Genomic DNA, 15,964 nt, shown 5'->3' on the forward strand with positions numbered 1-15,964 from the left:
GAAAAAATATTACATTATAAAGATATTAGCAAACAGGGTTGCCACCTTAATTGACAGTTCCAATATTTCTAGTCTCTCAGACTCCTTAAATTGGTTTTAATGAAGAAATTCTGGAAGTTCCAGGATTGTTTATTCTCAATTAGAGGGGAGTAGTCATTAAGTTTTAATAAAATCCTGAGAAATATATTCAAATGCTGTTGCTTCTAATATTCATCAAGAGATTTATATCCATTAATTAATTTAGGTGTTCGATCTTGCTATCAAAATCAGGCAAAGACATCACAAGAAAACTACAAACCAATATCCCTTATTATTACAGACACAATAATCCTCAACAAAATACTAGCAAACTGGATCCAGCAACACATAAAAAGCATTATACACCATGGCCAAGTGGTATTTATCTCAGAAATGCAAAGTTGGCTCAACATATGAAAACCAGTCAATGTAACACACCATATTAATAGGATTATGGTCAAAAACTGCACTATCATCACAATAGTCACAGAAAAAGCATCTGACAAAATCCAATATCCTTTCATTATAAAAACTCTCAACAAACTAGTAATAGGAAGAATGTCTTCAGGCTGACAAAAAACCCACAGCTAACATCATATTTAACGGTGAAAGACTAAAGCTTTCCCCCTAAGACCAGGAACAAGACAAAGATAACCACTCTTTCCACTAATCAACACTGTCCTGGAGGTATGAGGTAGAGCGATTAGGCAAGAAAAAGAAATAAAAGACATCCTGACTTCAAAGGAAGAAATTAAACTATCTCTATTTGCAGATAACATGATATTGTATATAAAAATCCTAAGGAATCCACAAAACAGCAACTAGGATAAACAAGTCCAGAAAGGCTGAGGACAGAATAAATTAATATACAAAAATCAATTGTATTTTTATAAAATGAACAATCTGAAAATGGATTAAGAAAATAATTCCACTTACAATAGCATCAAAAAGAATACTTAAAAACAAAATGAAACCCCCCCCCAAGACTTAGAAACTAAAAATCACAAAATACTGTTGAAAGAAATTAAAGAAGACTTAAATAAATGGAAAAGACATCTCATGTTTACGGATTAGAAGGCATATTAAGATGGTAATACTCCTCAAACTGATCTACATACAGTACTATTTCTATCAAAACCTAGCTGCCTTTAACAGAAATTGACAAGCCAATTGTAGACTTTGTATGGAAAACACTAGGTATTCAGAATAGCCAAAACAATCTTGAAAAAGAACAACATGGAAAACTCACACTTCCTTTTTCCAAAACTTCCTACAAAGCTACAGTCATGAAGTCAGTATGGTAGTTGCCCAAGGATGGACGACAGATCAATGGAATAAAAATTAACACTACAGAAATAAACACATCCACAGTCAGTTGATTTCAACAACAGTGTCAAGACAATTCAGTGGGGGGAAATTTTTCACAAATGGTGCTGGGTCAACAGGGTATACAATTGCAAAAAAAAAAAAAATGAAGTTGGACTCCTCTATCTTCCACCATATGTAAAAACTAACTCAAAATGAATCACAGACCTGAAAAGCTTAAACTATAAAACTCTTAGGAAAAAAAAATAGGTGCACATCTTCATGACTTTAGATCAGGCAGTTTCTTTGATAGACACCAAAAGCACATTCGGTAAGAGAAAAAAATCAGATCTCATCAAAATTAAAACGAAAAACTTCGTGCTTCAAAAAACACTATCAAAAGATTAAGAAGACAGCCCACAGAATGGGAGAAAATATTCAGAAATCAAACATCTGATAAGGGACTTGTATTCATAGTATATAAAAAAAACTCTTACAACAACAATAAAAAGACAAGGTAACTAAAAATGGGCAAAGGATTTGAATAGACATTTCCCCAAAGAATGTATACAAATGGCCAATAAGCAATGAAAAGATGCTCAACATCATTAGTTATTAGAGAAATGTAAACCAAAACCATCATCAGATACCACTTCAGATGCACTAGAATGGCTAATATTAAAAAGATGGACAACAGCAAGTGTTGGAAGGAAGTGAAAAGACTGGGACCCTCTTACATTGTGATGGAAATGTAAAATTCAGCCACTGTGAAAAACAGTACGGCCATCCCTCAAAAAGTTAAGAGATTTACCACATTACATAGCAATTCTACTCTTAGGAATTTCCAGCCAGAAGACTAGAAAACCAGTATTCACACAAAAACTTCTGTTAATAGCAGTATTATCCATAACAACCAAAAAAGAGGAAACAACCTAAATGTTCAAAAATTGATGAATGGATTAACAAAATACAGCATATCCATACAATGAAATATTACTGGTCCATAAAAAGGAATGAAGCACTGATAACATGCTACAACATGGATAAACCTTGAAAACATGATGAAGTGAAAGAAGCCAGACACAAAAGGTCACACATTGTAGGATTCTCTCTTTATGTGATGTCTAGGTGACTCTACAAGAGACAGAAAGCAGATTAGCGGTTGTCAGGGGCTGGGATGAGTAGAGATGAGGAGTGACTGCTAATGGGTATGGGGTTTGGTGGGGGGGGGGGTATGGATAAAAATGTCCTGAAATTAGATAATGATGATGGTTGCAGAATTTTATAAATATACTAAAAATCAATGAATCATACACCTAAAAAAAAATTAAAAGTAAACTAAAAATAATTCTTGTTTTAACATGTTTCTCTACTAGGTTGTAAACATCACAACAGGCATATTGTCTTACTATCTACCATAACCCCAGATAAACTTTCAATAAATATTACTGGTTGATAAGAATGAATGCATACTTTTTGCCAGGTGGAGACATGTACTAATTCTATTTGTTCAAAAAATTTTTCGGTACTTTGGATTTCACATTAGTTTTATTTAAACTATTTTCAGATATCTACATTTATTCAGTAACAAATAGCAACACTTTCAGATGACTTATAAAACAGTCAATAGAAGAACTGATGAATGCCTTTCATCTTTATACTTCCATTACCTGCTTAATATTTGCTACATTGTCTCAACAGTGCCTGGATTATTCTTAGGAACAGAAACATTTAAATTTAAAACATACTATTTTCAAATTAAAATAAAGGACATCATTAAATAAGAAATATAGGGTCACTATAATGCTGACTTGGGGTTCTTCTGTAATTATTAGTTCTGTTTATGAATAAAGAATTTAATGGTCTTTTTATTCTTGAGATACCAAAATTAACACAAAGGGCTTGTACAAGAAAAGCTTATTAATGTTCCATGGTTCCTCCAGTCTCCTACACTGAAAAATGAAGTGTTAATCATGCAAGGTAACCTACTGTAGCCTTTAGTCTTTTATAAAATATTCATGAAATATCCTTTTAAAGATCTGAGATTAATGTAACAGTGCCTGTCCTCCCATCACTGTGGGAAATGCTTATAGACTGCTGTACTAAAACAATGCTGATCCATTTAAATAAATTCTAGTTATTTAGAAAAAAGTGATTTACTCCCTGCAGTGCTGCACACTTTTATTTTCAAAACAGAAATCTGAAAATTTCTTATTTTGTGTTTTGTGTAGTGCTCAGAGCAACAGCATCCTTATCAAACTAAAATTTTAATTTAAAAACAACTCCGTACACTACAATCTTTTCTTCAAAAAAAAAACAAAAAACAAAAAACCAAAACCCTCTGGCCCAACAGAGAGTAAGAAGAGTTGCCTACACTTGGTCATCATAAAATGTCATCTGTCTTAACTAAAAATAGTGCTACCATGCATGCCTTACATGCAAAAGTCATCCAGTTACATTTTGCCTCAAATCAAATTCTTACTGAAGCTCTTCCTTGAATAGCCTGAAGTCAGGTTTCAATTTTAAGATCTTTTCTCTAGGGGGAAAAAAGTTGAACTAGTGGGTCCTAAAAATACTGTAGGATAGGGAATGGCTGGCAGGACAATAATTACTTCCTAAGCAAATGCAAATATTAAGTTTTCTTTAATAAAGTCTGGCAGTTAAGTGGGAAATTAATAAACAACTATATATTAGAATGATAATAAAATATTCTTTTTCACAACCATAATCTTTAAATAAGTAATTATGTATTTATTAGGAGTCACAATACTTAAATTCTTCTCAATTGCCAGGAAAAGTGACTAGAACTCAGAGTTGATCATTTAGCCCTACCTAGTAAGCTTTCACCTCCACCCAGAGTAAGCACTCACCACGCTAATAAATGACAGGTGGAAGGTCCAGAAAAAGATCTGTGCAGAGTGGGAACTTAACTCTTTCAGCAAAGACAGTTAAGAGAGGCATGAGTCCTATTTCTTCCTTTGATTTACCATCAGTATGACCCAGACTAGATCACTTAACCTAGTTTTCCCCTGTATAAAATTAGAAAATGGATACCAAACTAAGTAGTTAGTTGAAGCTGAAAAGAGATTTCACACAATGGAAATGCTTGGTGAACTATGAAGGTAATATCATAAGAGACAAAGTCAAGCAGGGCAATCAAATATTAAATGCAATGCTTCAGTAAGCCCGGGTTTCTTGATATGTGACTTCAACTTTCTCTGAAAGCACTGCTAATTTGGTTTCAGTGAGCAAGGTTCAGATTGATGGATACCTACTATTGCTACGAACTGTCTCAACCTAACAGTTGAGACAGTTAAATACTGGTGTCTCGCTTGGCCATCTCCTCTTCCTGTAACTTGAGTTTCTGAAGGATCATGCACAATTTTGGGTCCCTGTCTCTTTTATCACTCAATCTCTCCTGTTTTACTTCCAACAACATTACAGCGCATTGGCCAATTTCTACCACTACACATCTGAGGAAAAAGCATTTTAGTAAAATCAGCATAAATTCTATACTTGCCTTTTCTATAATAATTTTGTAATCCCCTAATCTGAGTAAGGGACTGTCCTGAGTACTTTGCATACTGAGGCTTAGAAGTATTATTAAATAAATTACGTACGGTCACAGATTGAAATTCAGGTCTGACCACAAAAGTCTCACTTTTTCCATCATACCACATTTTGTATTTAAAGTAGTGTGTCAGTACTCAAACAGGCCTCATTTGTTAAGTAAAATTCACCAATTTACTTAATTAGTACATGTAGCTTTCAATACTTCCTTTAATCTCACATTCTATTTCTAGCTTTGTTAGAAGGCAAAAAATACAGCAGAAAATAATTCCAACTTCCCACTTCCAATTTCTCTAAACAATGATAATTTTCCTTCCACAGGAAAATTTATATACCTAATTTCATTTTCTCTAAGGTAAAGCTAAATAAAATCCTTAAGCATGTTAAATATATATATTCCTAACTATATTCCTAACCAATGATTCTCCCTGCCTATGCAAACTTGAAGAATCTTTAGTTGTAAAGGATGTCAAAATAAGGACTCTTCCTATAAAAAGCCTGTTAGTTCTGGTACATTTTGGTAAGCATGCAGTTATTTATTTTAAATTACTAGAACTGATCAAGATGCACACAAATGTAAACATGAAATTAGAACAGACACTGGTTCAATGCATAATTTACAATGGTTTAAATGTTATTTCTTGTTGGCATCCAAGCATTAAAACATTACAAAAAATAGGAACCAAACCTTAGAAATAGGAAATCACTGCTCAAAATCCTATTTCCTACTAATAAAAACTAAATAGAAAACATACTGTTCTGTAACTTTAGAAACTTGAAAAGCTTAATAGACTGGAATGGGGAGGGGGCTCAAAGCAAACTATTAGTACAAAGAAAGAGAATTAACTTCAATAGTAGGTAAACTAATTATATTTATATAGACAGCCCCTAACTTAGATGGTTCGACTTCAGGATGGTGCAAAAATGGTACGTATTTAGTAGATATCATACTTTGAATTTTGATCTTTTCCTGGGCCAGCAGCACATGGTACCCTACTCTCGTGATGCTGGGCAACGGCGGCAAGCTGCAGCTCCCAGCTACGTGATCACGAGGGTAAACAACTTACACAACCATTCTGTTTTTCACTTTCACTATAGTATTCAATAAATTACATGAGACAGTGAACATTTTATTATAAAAGAGGCTTTGTGTTAGATTATTTTGCCCACTTGTAGGCTAATGTAAATATTCTGAGCACATTTAAAGTAGGCTAGGCTAAACTATGATGGTTAGTAGGTTAAGTGTATTAAATGTATTTTCAACTTATAATATTTTCCATTTATGATTCATTTATCAAGAATGTAGCCTCATCATAAGGTAAGATCTGTACTTCTATAATCATTTACACCTACCATACTGACACTGAATATAAATGCTCACTGGAATAAACAGCTGATAGTACAGACAACTAAATGAGGAAGTATTCACATTAGAACACTAAAATAGACCAGAATAACATATTTTAAATTATTTTAGAGTATTTCAATGGAAAAATATACAAATGGGTGCACCCAACAAAAAACAGCTATAATTCCTCTTATTCTTATGAAAACCATAATTTTAACAAGTCTGCAGTCTGAGAGTAGAAATTCCTAAATCTATCTCAATGCCCAACTCTTAACAATGGACTTGCAGGGATATCAGTAATATCTGATAATTTTTAATCTTTAAGTTGCTTTGAGGTCCTCAAGTAAATGCATACAGAATAAATCTGATAATGGTGATAAATATTTAAGGAGAGAGAATAGTGTTTTAGTGTCTATCAATACCTTTCATAAATGCTTAAGTGGTGATTGGACTGAAACGTGAAAGCCCTGAAGATTTAAAAACATGTTTATACATTTTACACACACACACACACACACACACACACACACACCCCAGTAACAAAAGTCAGCAACATCCATGATGAAGCAGAGAAACAGAAAATTTGGTTTCAGAATACTGCTCTGAAGATGCAAAGAAAAGAGCTAGTTAAATTAAATTTAGTAACATTGTTGAGCCTAAATTCTAGAAAGAGATGACATCAGCTGAATAAATAAAAAGGGAACCTAGGGGATACCTAGAGACCAAAATAAGAATTCTATTCACTGCTTAAATATTCTTCCTACATTCAAGCATGTAATCCAATCCCTAAGGACAAAGAGAAATTATTCTCCTGGCCCAGAGTCCCCACTAGACTTAACATTTTGATAATACTCAACAACTAACCACACCCACCTTCTTTCACTGCTAGTGCAAAAGACTACTGCCTATTTTACTGCAGAGTGAAGCCACCATGTTCAATAGATGACACAGACTATATAAATGAACAAAAATCAAAATGTGGCTCGATTTAGTAAGTTTTAGATTTTTCAATCTTCAGTTGTTCAAGTACAAAGAAATTGTATAATAAAAACAAAAGCCCCGTGTCATCAGCTGTGTGGTCCTGAATAACTCAATCTCTTTCATTTTCTTGGTTCCTTACCTGTAAAATGAGAAAGTCAGGTGCCCTGTCTGCATTTTTCAAGAATGTATGTATAGGGTTCGAGGCCAGGAATAAACCTAGCTGAACATCAGAGCTCTCAGCCTCTCCCTTCACTGAGGTATACAGAACCAATGAGGAGACCCAATGATGAAGCCACCATGTTTCTGACTTCATGGAATTCACTGGCTAGATACACATGTATATCCAGATACATATCTATATATCCATACAGACATCTATATAAGATATATAGGTATCCTGCCTCTCTTCCTAGCCTCTAATTTCCAGGAAGGCAGAAACAGTAGTGGCTTCATCACTGAGTCTCCTCGTTGACTCCGCACAGTTTGCAGAACAATGGGGTACCTCCACCTGAGAGGATTAGTAAAGACCTCAAGGAAGACTGGGCCTTTGATAAGTACAACTTGGACAGAATGAAATGGGAAGAAGGGGCATTCTAGACAGAAAAAACCACAAGCAAATGCAAAGGACACCGAAGGAACAAGTCCCATACCATGAGAGATGGGATTATAAAGGTTGGGACTAAGCCAGGGAATGCCTTTTGAAAGTTCGGGATGGACAGTATGAACTTAATTTGAAAGTAAAGAAAAACCTCTTAAGTGCTAGGATGACAGCAGAGTTCAAGAAGATTAACTTGGCTGTGACACATAGGATTTAGTGGAAAAACCAGTGAAGAGTCCTGATGAGGAATTAGGAATACCCAGACTTGGATAAATAAATAAAACAGAGAAGACCATTGCTCCCACTGGATATCCATACAACACTTTAAACCATAAAGGAAAACATTTGCAAATTCACCCTTTTTTAATATAAACCTAGGTTTCGTCAAATGACTTAACTACTTAAAACTGACAAAATAACTATTTTAGAGTTAAAACCATCAGAAATGCATACATAATATTTAATCCTGGCCAAAGTTTCAAAACACTTCCATACATTTGTACAATATTTTGTACCACCTTAAAAAAATAATAATTTGTATCATCTTTCCAGAGGGCAATTTTGTACCATGACCCAAAAGCCTAAATACTATAACCCAGAAATTTGGAAATAATCATGGATAAAAACAAAGATTTATATTATATTTATTTTAGCATTGTTTATACTTGCAAAAACATTAGGAATAACTTGAATATTTAACTAGATGGGATTAATAGTAAATACTTAGAATACTATAGCCATTAAAACAATGTAGAATATATATTAAACAAAGGGCATTTCCCCATTTAGTGAGAGAAAGATTACAGAACAAAATGTACCATATGAACCCCCCCAACATATACATACACACTACTAAATACACCAAAACAAAACCACTCCATGTGAAGAAGTTTTAGTCTTCAAGACACCTAAATTTTCTACAACAAATATGTATCTATGTATACATAGTGTCGTGCAGTGAAACCAAGATCTAGAAGAAATATTCAATGAATGCCTGAACATAGCGTTTCAACTAAGTTTAGAACGAAAAGTAAGGGCCTTCCTCCAAACAGTCTCAAAATTGATTAATGCCGAAGTTCCCTCCCGAGGCATTTTTTGGCTTTCTCAGGAGGTGAGGCATTTCTTTCACGAAGCAAGACCCCTGCTCCTCTCTTCCTGAATGTCAGTACACACGTGCAACTGTACCCATATTCAGTAACCTTAAGCCTCCAAAGAAACCAAGTGGTTTATCAAAAGTAAAGACCAGGGGGCCCTGTAAGAAACTCTGCAAAGAAGTAGGCTCCAGAAGTGGGCCAAAGGCAGTTTGTCTTAAGATATAATCAAATTGAATTGTAATGCTAGAAACACCTCTGTCGCCATCCCACAGAACTTCTCTCAAAGGTCACCTAGAGCACGTTAACCAAGTTCAAAAAACACTGGTAATAACGGATGATAGTGCACAGGTCTCTAAAATTCCACAGGGTCCACAACCATTTCTCAATCTTCATATTAAACAGCTTCTCTGTAGTATTCAACCATTCCATTTCCAATTCTTTATCATTAAACCTGTCATTTCTCCGAGCTTCACACAAGTTTTACAGTCGTGTCAAATCTGAAGCTTCTAAAACCGAACTTGGCATCATTTCCGACTATTTCTACTGATACCACAAAGCACCAGCACTGCCAGTGTTCCACTCTGACTGAAATTTCATGTTGTCCTTTAAGTCCCTCCCTCACCCTAGTCCCGCAAATCTATGCCAAATGTCAAGTCTTACTTACTTGAGTTTCTCAAATCTGTCACTTCCTTTTCATTCCTATTTCAGGCCAACACTCTTCAGTATTTGCTTTAAATCAGGGCACAAATACAGTCATCCTAACTTCCGCCTCTAAGTTCTCCTCGAAATTATCTTACACAGCACCCCAAACCAGTCTTTCAAACCCACTGTCCTTTTATCGCTCCTGACTTTCAAACTTCCAAAAGCTCTTTTATTTCCTTCCTGGTAAAATCCAAAAGCCAATGTCCTCTGCAACCTGGCCCAGGGTATTTTCTCATAAAACCAGAGAATCTCAAAACTGGAAGCCTAGAAATCATGCAAATGAGGAAACTGAATGAAGACCAAAAAAGGTCAGTTTCTTATTCCGGCCAAAATTAAGTTACCAAACCAGAAACTTAAAAACCTAAATCAGTATTTCCTAAAGTTGCCTGATAATTAACATGAATGACACCAAGATGTTCAATACACAGATTGCCAGGCCCTTCTGCTGTAACTTCTGATTCACAGGAATCTGATGAGTCTGACCACAGGAATCTGTATATTTAAGAAGCAGGAGGTGATTCTCATCTTCAGGGAAGTTTGAGGAAACCTGACCTAGATCTTGCAAATCTTCTATATTCTTTGACTGGATCAATCTTATCTTTCAACTACTGTCTTTTACTCTGTTCTTTCCAAAAAGCTCTACTCACTGTCTCAATTATACCTTGTTTAGAGGTTATATCATGCTCCCCCCTACCCAGCTCCAAACCTTCCCACTCCTTCCTGTTCTAAACTCTTCAAAATCTTCATCAATGCTTTCCATATAACCCCAATAATCAAGTACTAGGTAGATTTCATTTGTTGTAATCATGCTGCTAAGAATGGAAAATCAAAGAAAAAAAAAACATGTAAGGGAATACAAATTAATACTGGTTTTAGCCCGAAAGATAAAATGTCTTAAATATTAGTTAATCAGCAACAAAACAAAACTTTTCAAAACACTGAAATCAAAGTAGCTCTCACTTCTGTTACACTATTACACTTCGCCATCATTAGACGACTGATTGTGTTTCAACCATGGCACTTAAGGTAAGGAGGTTAACAGTAGGTTAAAAAAAAAAAAAAATAGGGGCCTAAGTATTTTTTTTTTTAAGTATACCCAGAGCCTGGATTTGTTTCTCTTCTCTATTATCACATACTTCTCATAAAACAAAAAAGCCTCATGTCCTCATAAAATGGGGAAAAACGCATTCCATGGCAGTTTCACCTCCTCAGTGATTTCCATTTAAGTCATAATCTATAATCTACAATATTAAAGTTAGCTACTGATAAATACTCAAATATAACTTCACCAATAAATCAGAAAAATAGGTACCAAGCAAAAAAACCAAAGACAAGCACTAAAATATTAAGCCATTCCATTTAACATACAATGTGAAGCTCCCCAGAGATATCTAAATGTGATTTTATATTTAGTACCTAAAAATAATCAAAATAAATTTCTGGCATAATACAGGCTATACTGAATCTTAATTTCTCCTGTCTCAAAATATCCCTAAATTAGTTCAGCAAATAAATAACTTAAGATGTTATTAAATGGTCTAAGATTTAAATTATTAATACAGAACCTTAGTATCTTCAGAGTAGACCCTGATGTAACTTTTTACCCATTTTTAAGGCTTGTTTTACTGTATTTGTTATCACTATTTTCAATTTTCATTATCAAAAACTAGTGTTTCAATTCACCTTTCATTAGGTCAGAAGGATGAAGAAATAAAAATCCTTCTCTTCATTAAATTCACATATAAAGAAACAATAAAGGTAAAAATCCAAAGCTGTACTATTTTCTCGTCTTTAAATTGTAACTATAAGAATCTGTCTCAATGTGAACTCAATCTCAAACTCACCTTTTCCCCACATTTCTTTATTGAACCAATTTTTTAAAGGATGTTATGAATGTTACTTTAATTAGCTCCACATACTGCTTTTAGAAACAGTATCACCAGTTCTGCTCTCGAAGGAAATAACATTTTTAAAAAACTATAAAACATAAATGTGGCCAGAAAAAACAACTGTTGTGTGTAATGGCTACTTGGACTACTTAAAATAGCTCTAATAATTTTTAAGACAATTTATTACAGTGGCCAGATATATAGCTTACCACCTTCTTTTTTTAAGTGGCACATTTAACCGTCTACGTAAAATATTTTAAAAATATTCATTAGAGTCAACATTTTACCACTTGTGTGCTTAAATTCTTACACAATGACCCACTGAGACTTGAAAGGATCTGGGCTTTCAAGGGGGAGGAAAGGGGATCAAGATCACTGATTGGTTATTACAAGGACAAAGGTTAGAGACTTAAATATAGACATGCATTTAAAACTACTCTGTATACATCTTAATGATTTCAAGATATACGAAAATATAATCTACTTAAAATGTGACTGGTGATGACTTTAAAGGTTCAATCAGATTTCCAAAGAAGAAACAAGCTTAATTGCAAACGCAGTATCCTGCTACCTACAAAAACCTTGGATAGAATCTCAACTACACCAAATCAGCTTTAAAAAAAAAATAGTCACAAAAACATGTCATTATGTAATACAAAGATACAAAGTCATTATGTAATACAAAGTGACCAACAAATGAAATGCATTTAAACTATACAATGTTTACAATGTGCAATATTAAAGAATAGAACCTAATCAACGACAGCACTGCAAAGCCTAAATGAAATGCCAGTGAAACAGAAAAGCATGACATTTTCTCAGACACAACCAAATATAAAAACATATGAAATAGCTGTTTTAATCTTTAACTTTTAAAGCTTTCATAGGCTCCATTTCCAATCCAAAATACATCTAAAATTGCAAAGCTTATTCATAGAAATATATTATTGGTCACGTAAAAAAACCGAATAGAAGATTAAAAAGCACATATACCCTTGTCCTTCCAATTTTTCTTCTGACAGTCCATCTCTTGTCACGATCTGCCCTCCAGATGCAATGATCAATTATGCATACCAACAGAAAAGCTGTAACTGCACAAATCTACCCTGTGAGACATGAAATATCCGTTTCCTCAAGCGAAGTCTGCAGTCTCTGCTGCACAACTGCAGCAGGACTGAAGTCACCTGATGTCTTCTGGGTGTGGAACAGTCTGACGCAGTGCAATCTGTAACTAGGCTACTAATACTCAGGCACTACCGCCTTCCTCCTATGTGTTTATTGTTCTAGTCTTTTGCTTGTTGCTCATACCAAAGGGAGCTACTTTTGCAGGGGGAGGAGGGGCAGGCTACCAAAGAAAGGAAAGAAAAGAGAGCTGTTCTTTTGGCAGAGCTAACCACTGATTCTATTTGCAATGTACTTACAGCTATATGCAATTTTTTTCTTTTCATCGATGGGTGAATTATGCTGCTGGTTTTCAGTTTCATTTAAAACTCTAAAATCAATAGTTACCTAATAAGACAAAAATGGACTGATCCAAAGAAGGGTAATAGCTTAAATTTCAAGCCTGGGAACCGCTGAATCTCTTCTTACTTTCTCCTGAGTTTATTAAGGTTTAAAGCATTCAGCATTTGCACCCTTACGAGGGTATGAATCACAAAGTCAAATTATTAATATTTACCGAACATATGCTACTTCAAAAGAAAAAAAGGTTTTATTCAATCTCAGCAGTCTCATTATGTAATGCTATTTCTTCTTTTACAATAATGGAAATCCAGAGACTTACAAGTGTATATTTATTCCTAATCATCACCTGCTGCAACTTAATCTTTCAATAAATATCTATTAAACATTACTGCAGGTACTATTAATAGACTCTTACCTTGAAGAGAAATATTCATGTGCTAATTGTATCATTTGCCTTGGGAAAATGACATAAGACCAAACAAAAATTTTACTAATACAAAAACAACTCTATGTATAGACCTTTCAAAATTTTTCTTCAACTTTCTAAAACCGGCATTCATTCCAGTGCAGAATATTATGTCTTTACTAATGTTCCAAAACTGGTTTAACTGATGCTAGCATTCAACCAAGCTATAGAGGCAACATTTAATGACAAATCAGCTAAAATGTTCTAAAGTGTGTGACAGGATGAAGTATTATAAGATATATGGCCTATGTACAGAAGTACATACTTCTGAAGATGATACAGCTACACTGAAATTGGTATAATATTTTCTGGAACTTGCTGTAAAATTCGGCAAAATCCTTAGAATCAGAAGTGGTCTGGTCAATGACTCAGTTCTTTCCTATCTGCCTTTCTAACTCCACACATAAATAAAGCAAAGCAATTTCTAACTTAAAATTTTATTCACTGGACCCATGTATAATGTGGTATTTGAGAACCCTGTCGCCAAAGTCATACCGTGGCTGAAAAGGTCTGGCTTCTTCACACAATACTCTGAAATCTCAAACTATTCAGTTAAGTATGAAATATTTCCAAAATACTATCTCTAACCAAGAATGAATCCCTTGAAACTGTGAAGACATGTAAATACTTTAACATTAGAATAAAACACTCAAAAAAACAGTACCCAAACACTGCTTCCAAGTCAGAGATTACTGCACAAATAGGAGAGGGGGAAAAAAAGACTTCTTGAGACAAAGGTATTTACCATTTACACTACTTACATCTGCTGGTACTTGATTTGATTCAAAACATTTAAAAGTAGTCTCAAAGAGCAAGAATGTGTGCTAATAACAACCATTCATCTGAACACTAAATACACTTAAAAGCTCCCCTGGCAAATTTAAAAGTCAAAATAGGAGCCCTGAAGTTTGATCTTATATACTGATACCCAATTCTTTAATTTTTAGGGTCTTTGCAATTCAAACTATTAAGTTTGCAGGAAAAACTTACTCATATAAATCAATTGACATTTTACCCATTTCTTTCTTAAAAAGTTTTAAAAGGTTATTTTAGGTTTGGTTAGCTAAGCAAAAAAAAAGTACTGAAATTTAAAAACTTGATGATACAAATCTGTTAAAAACATAAAGCCATATAAGCTATGTTTTTAGTAAGGATCAAATGAATTAGCATAAGCAAAAGGCCTTAGGACAGTCCCTGACAAAAAGTAGGCCTTATATTAGTCCTAGCTAATTAACACTATTATTATGCTACAAATAACAAACTAGTAGGAGATAAGGTACATAAAACACATCTAAGAAAGCGCATCTATGAAGCCATTCAATTCTAGGGAATAAACCAATACCTTTCTAAACAAGTACAAGCATGCATGCGCGCGCACACACAAACACATTATTGTGCTTTGCTACACAGTTCCATTATACTCCAGCTCAGAAAAATTTATATACGGATAGTTTATAGGTCCTACTCCACATTAAATACCAACATAACACACATATAAAGGACATAAATCTGTTAAAAACTTACCTTCATTTATTTTGTTTTCCTTCAAATATCTAATATTTTGTTTAAAAAATAAATTCTTTCAAGGACAACTTTCAAATAGAACATACATCCCAACTTGTAAAACAGCACTTTGATTATTTGGGACAGGAACCTATTTTTACCCTAAAAGTAAAAGCTTCCAAAGGAGACCACAGAAGATTGGGGGGGGGGGGGGGGGGGGGGGGAGGGATGACGAAGACATTCTCCTTTTTAAAACGTAAAATTAGCCTCACACAGAACTTTTGAAATGAGTTTTCCAAAGTTCAAGTTTGGCAACTTCCCACACTCCTCAATATCCACATCCCCAGTGGACAAAGCATGACATAAACAAATGAAAACTTCCCCAAGCACAACACTAACTCCTTTCCAAAGGGTACCATGCTCTAAAATTACCTACACTCTCTAGATTTCTCTTCTCCTCATATCTTAAATCAAAACTCTCATTTTCTTAGCGCACGTAACCTCAGTAGTAGGAAAATCATGATTAAATCAATTCCTACTAAAGAATAAAAAAAATTCCTTTCTCTATAACCTTCTCATGCAGAGAGAGAGAGAAAGAGAGAGAGAGAGAGGGTGTGGGTGTGGGTGTGTGCGTGTGTGTGAAGGGCAGGATTTCAGACTAAAGACTGTACTTTGGAACAGGCAGCAGTACACAAGCTCTAAGTCCGCTCCAGCCAGCCTTCCCATTTCTTTCCTTCCTCTACTTCTGAACTCCAGAAAAATTAAAGTTTGTTTTCTTTACAATGTTTAGAAATCAAGGGAAATAAATGAAAAAGGAGTGGTCATTTGGATTTAAAGTGATACTCTCTAAGCTGGGGATTGCTAGTATACAATTCTTGATAGCTAAAATAAGTATTTCTACTTTCTGGAAACAGAAAACAATATTCTTTTTTTTTTTTAAATAAAGAAACAACTATAGTTACACAGGAATTTTAACCTTATTTTAAAACTTCATTATCCTGAGCTATACAAAAATATAAAACTAAA

At 34.3% G+C, this 15,964-nt stretch overlaps 1 protein-coding gene across 3 annotated transcripts in view; it reads right to left on the reverse strand.

Annotated features, from left to right (window-relative positions):
• RTN4 (reticulon 4) overlaps positions 1–15,964 on the reverse strand; it is a 72,237-nt gene that overhangs the window by 21,066 nt on the left and 35,207 nt on the right. Inside the window, exon 1 of one of the 3 annotated variants that reach the window (XM_011237873.3) lies at positions 12,499–12,728. The exons of the other annotated variants lie outside the window; for them this stretch is intronic. Within the exon in view, the coding sequence (XP_011236175.1) occupies positions 12,499–12,532 (34 nt within the window). The 5' untranslated portion in view covers positions 12,533–12,728. Of the gene's footprint in view, positions 1–12,498; positions 12,729–15,964 lie in introns of those variants that run through there. 3 annotated transcript variants of the gene reach the window in all.

The sequence above is a fragment of the Ailuropoda melanoleuca genome, chromosome 4, assembly GCF_002007445.2.
Source record: "Ailuropoda melanoleuca isolate Jingjing chromosome 4, ASM200744v2, whole genome shotgun sequence".
Taxonomy (NCBI): Eukaryota; Metazoa; Chordata; class Mammalia; order Carnivora; family Ursidae; genus Ailuropoda; species Ailuropoda melanoleuca.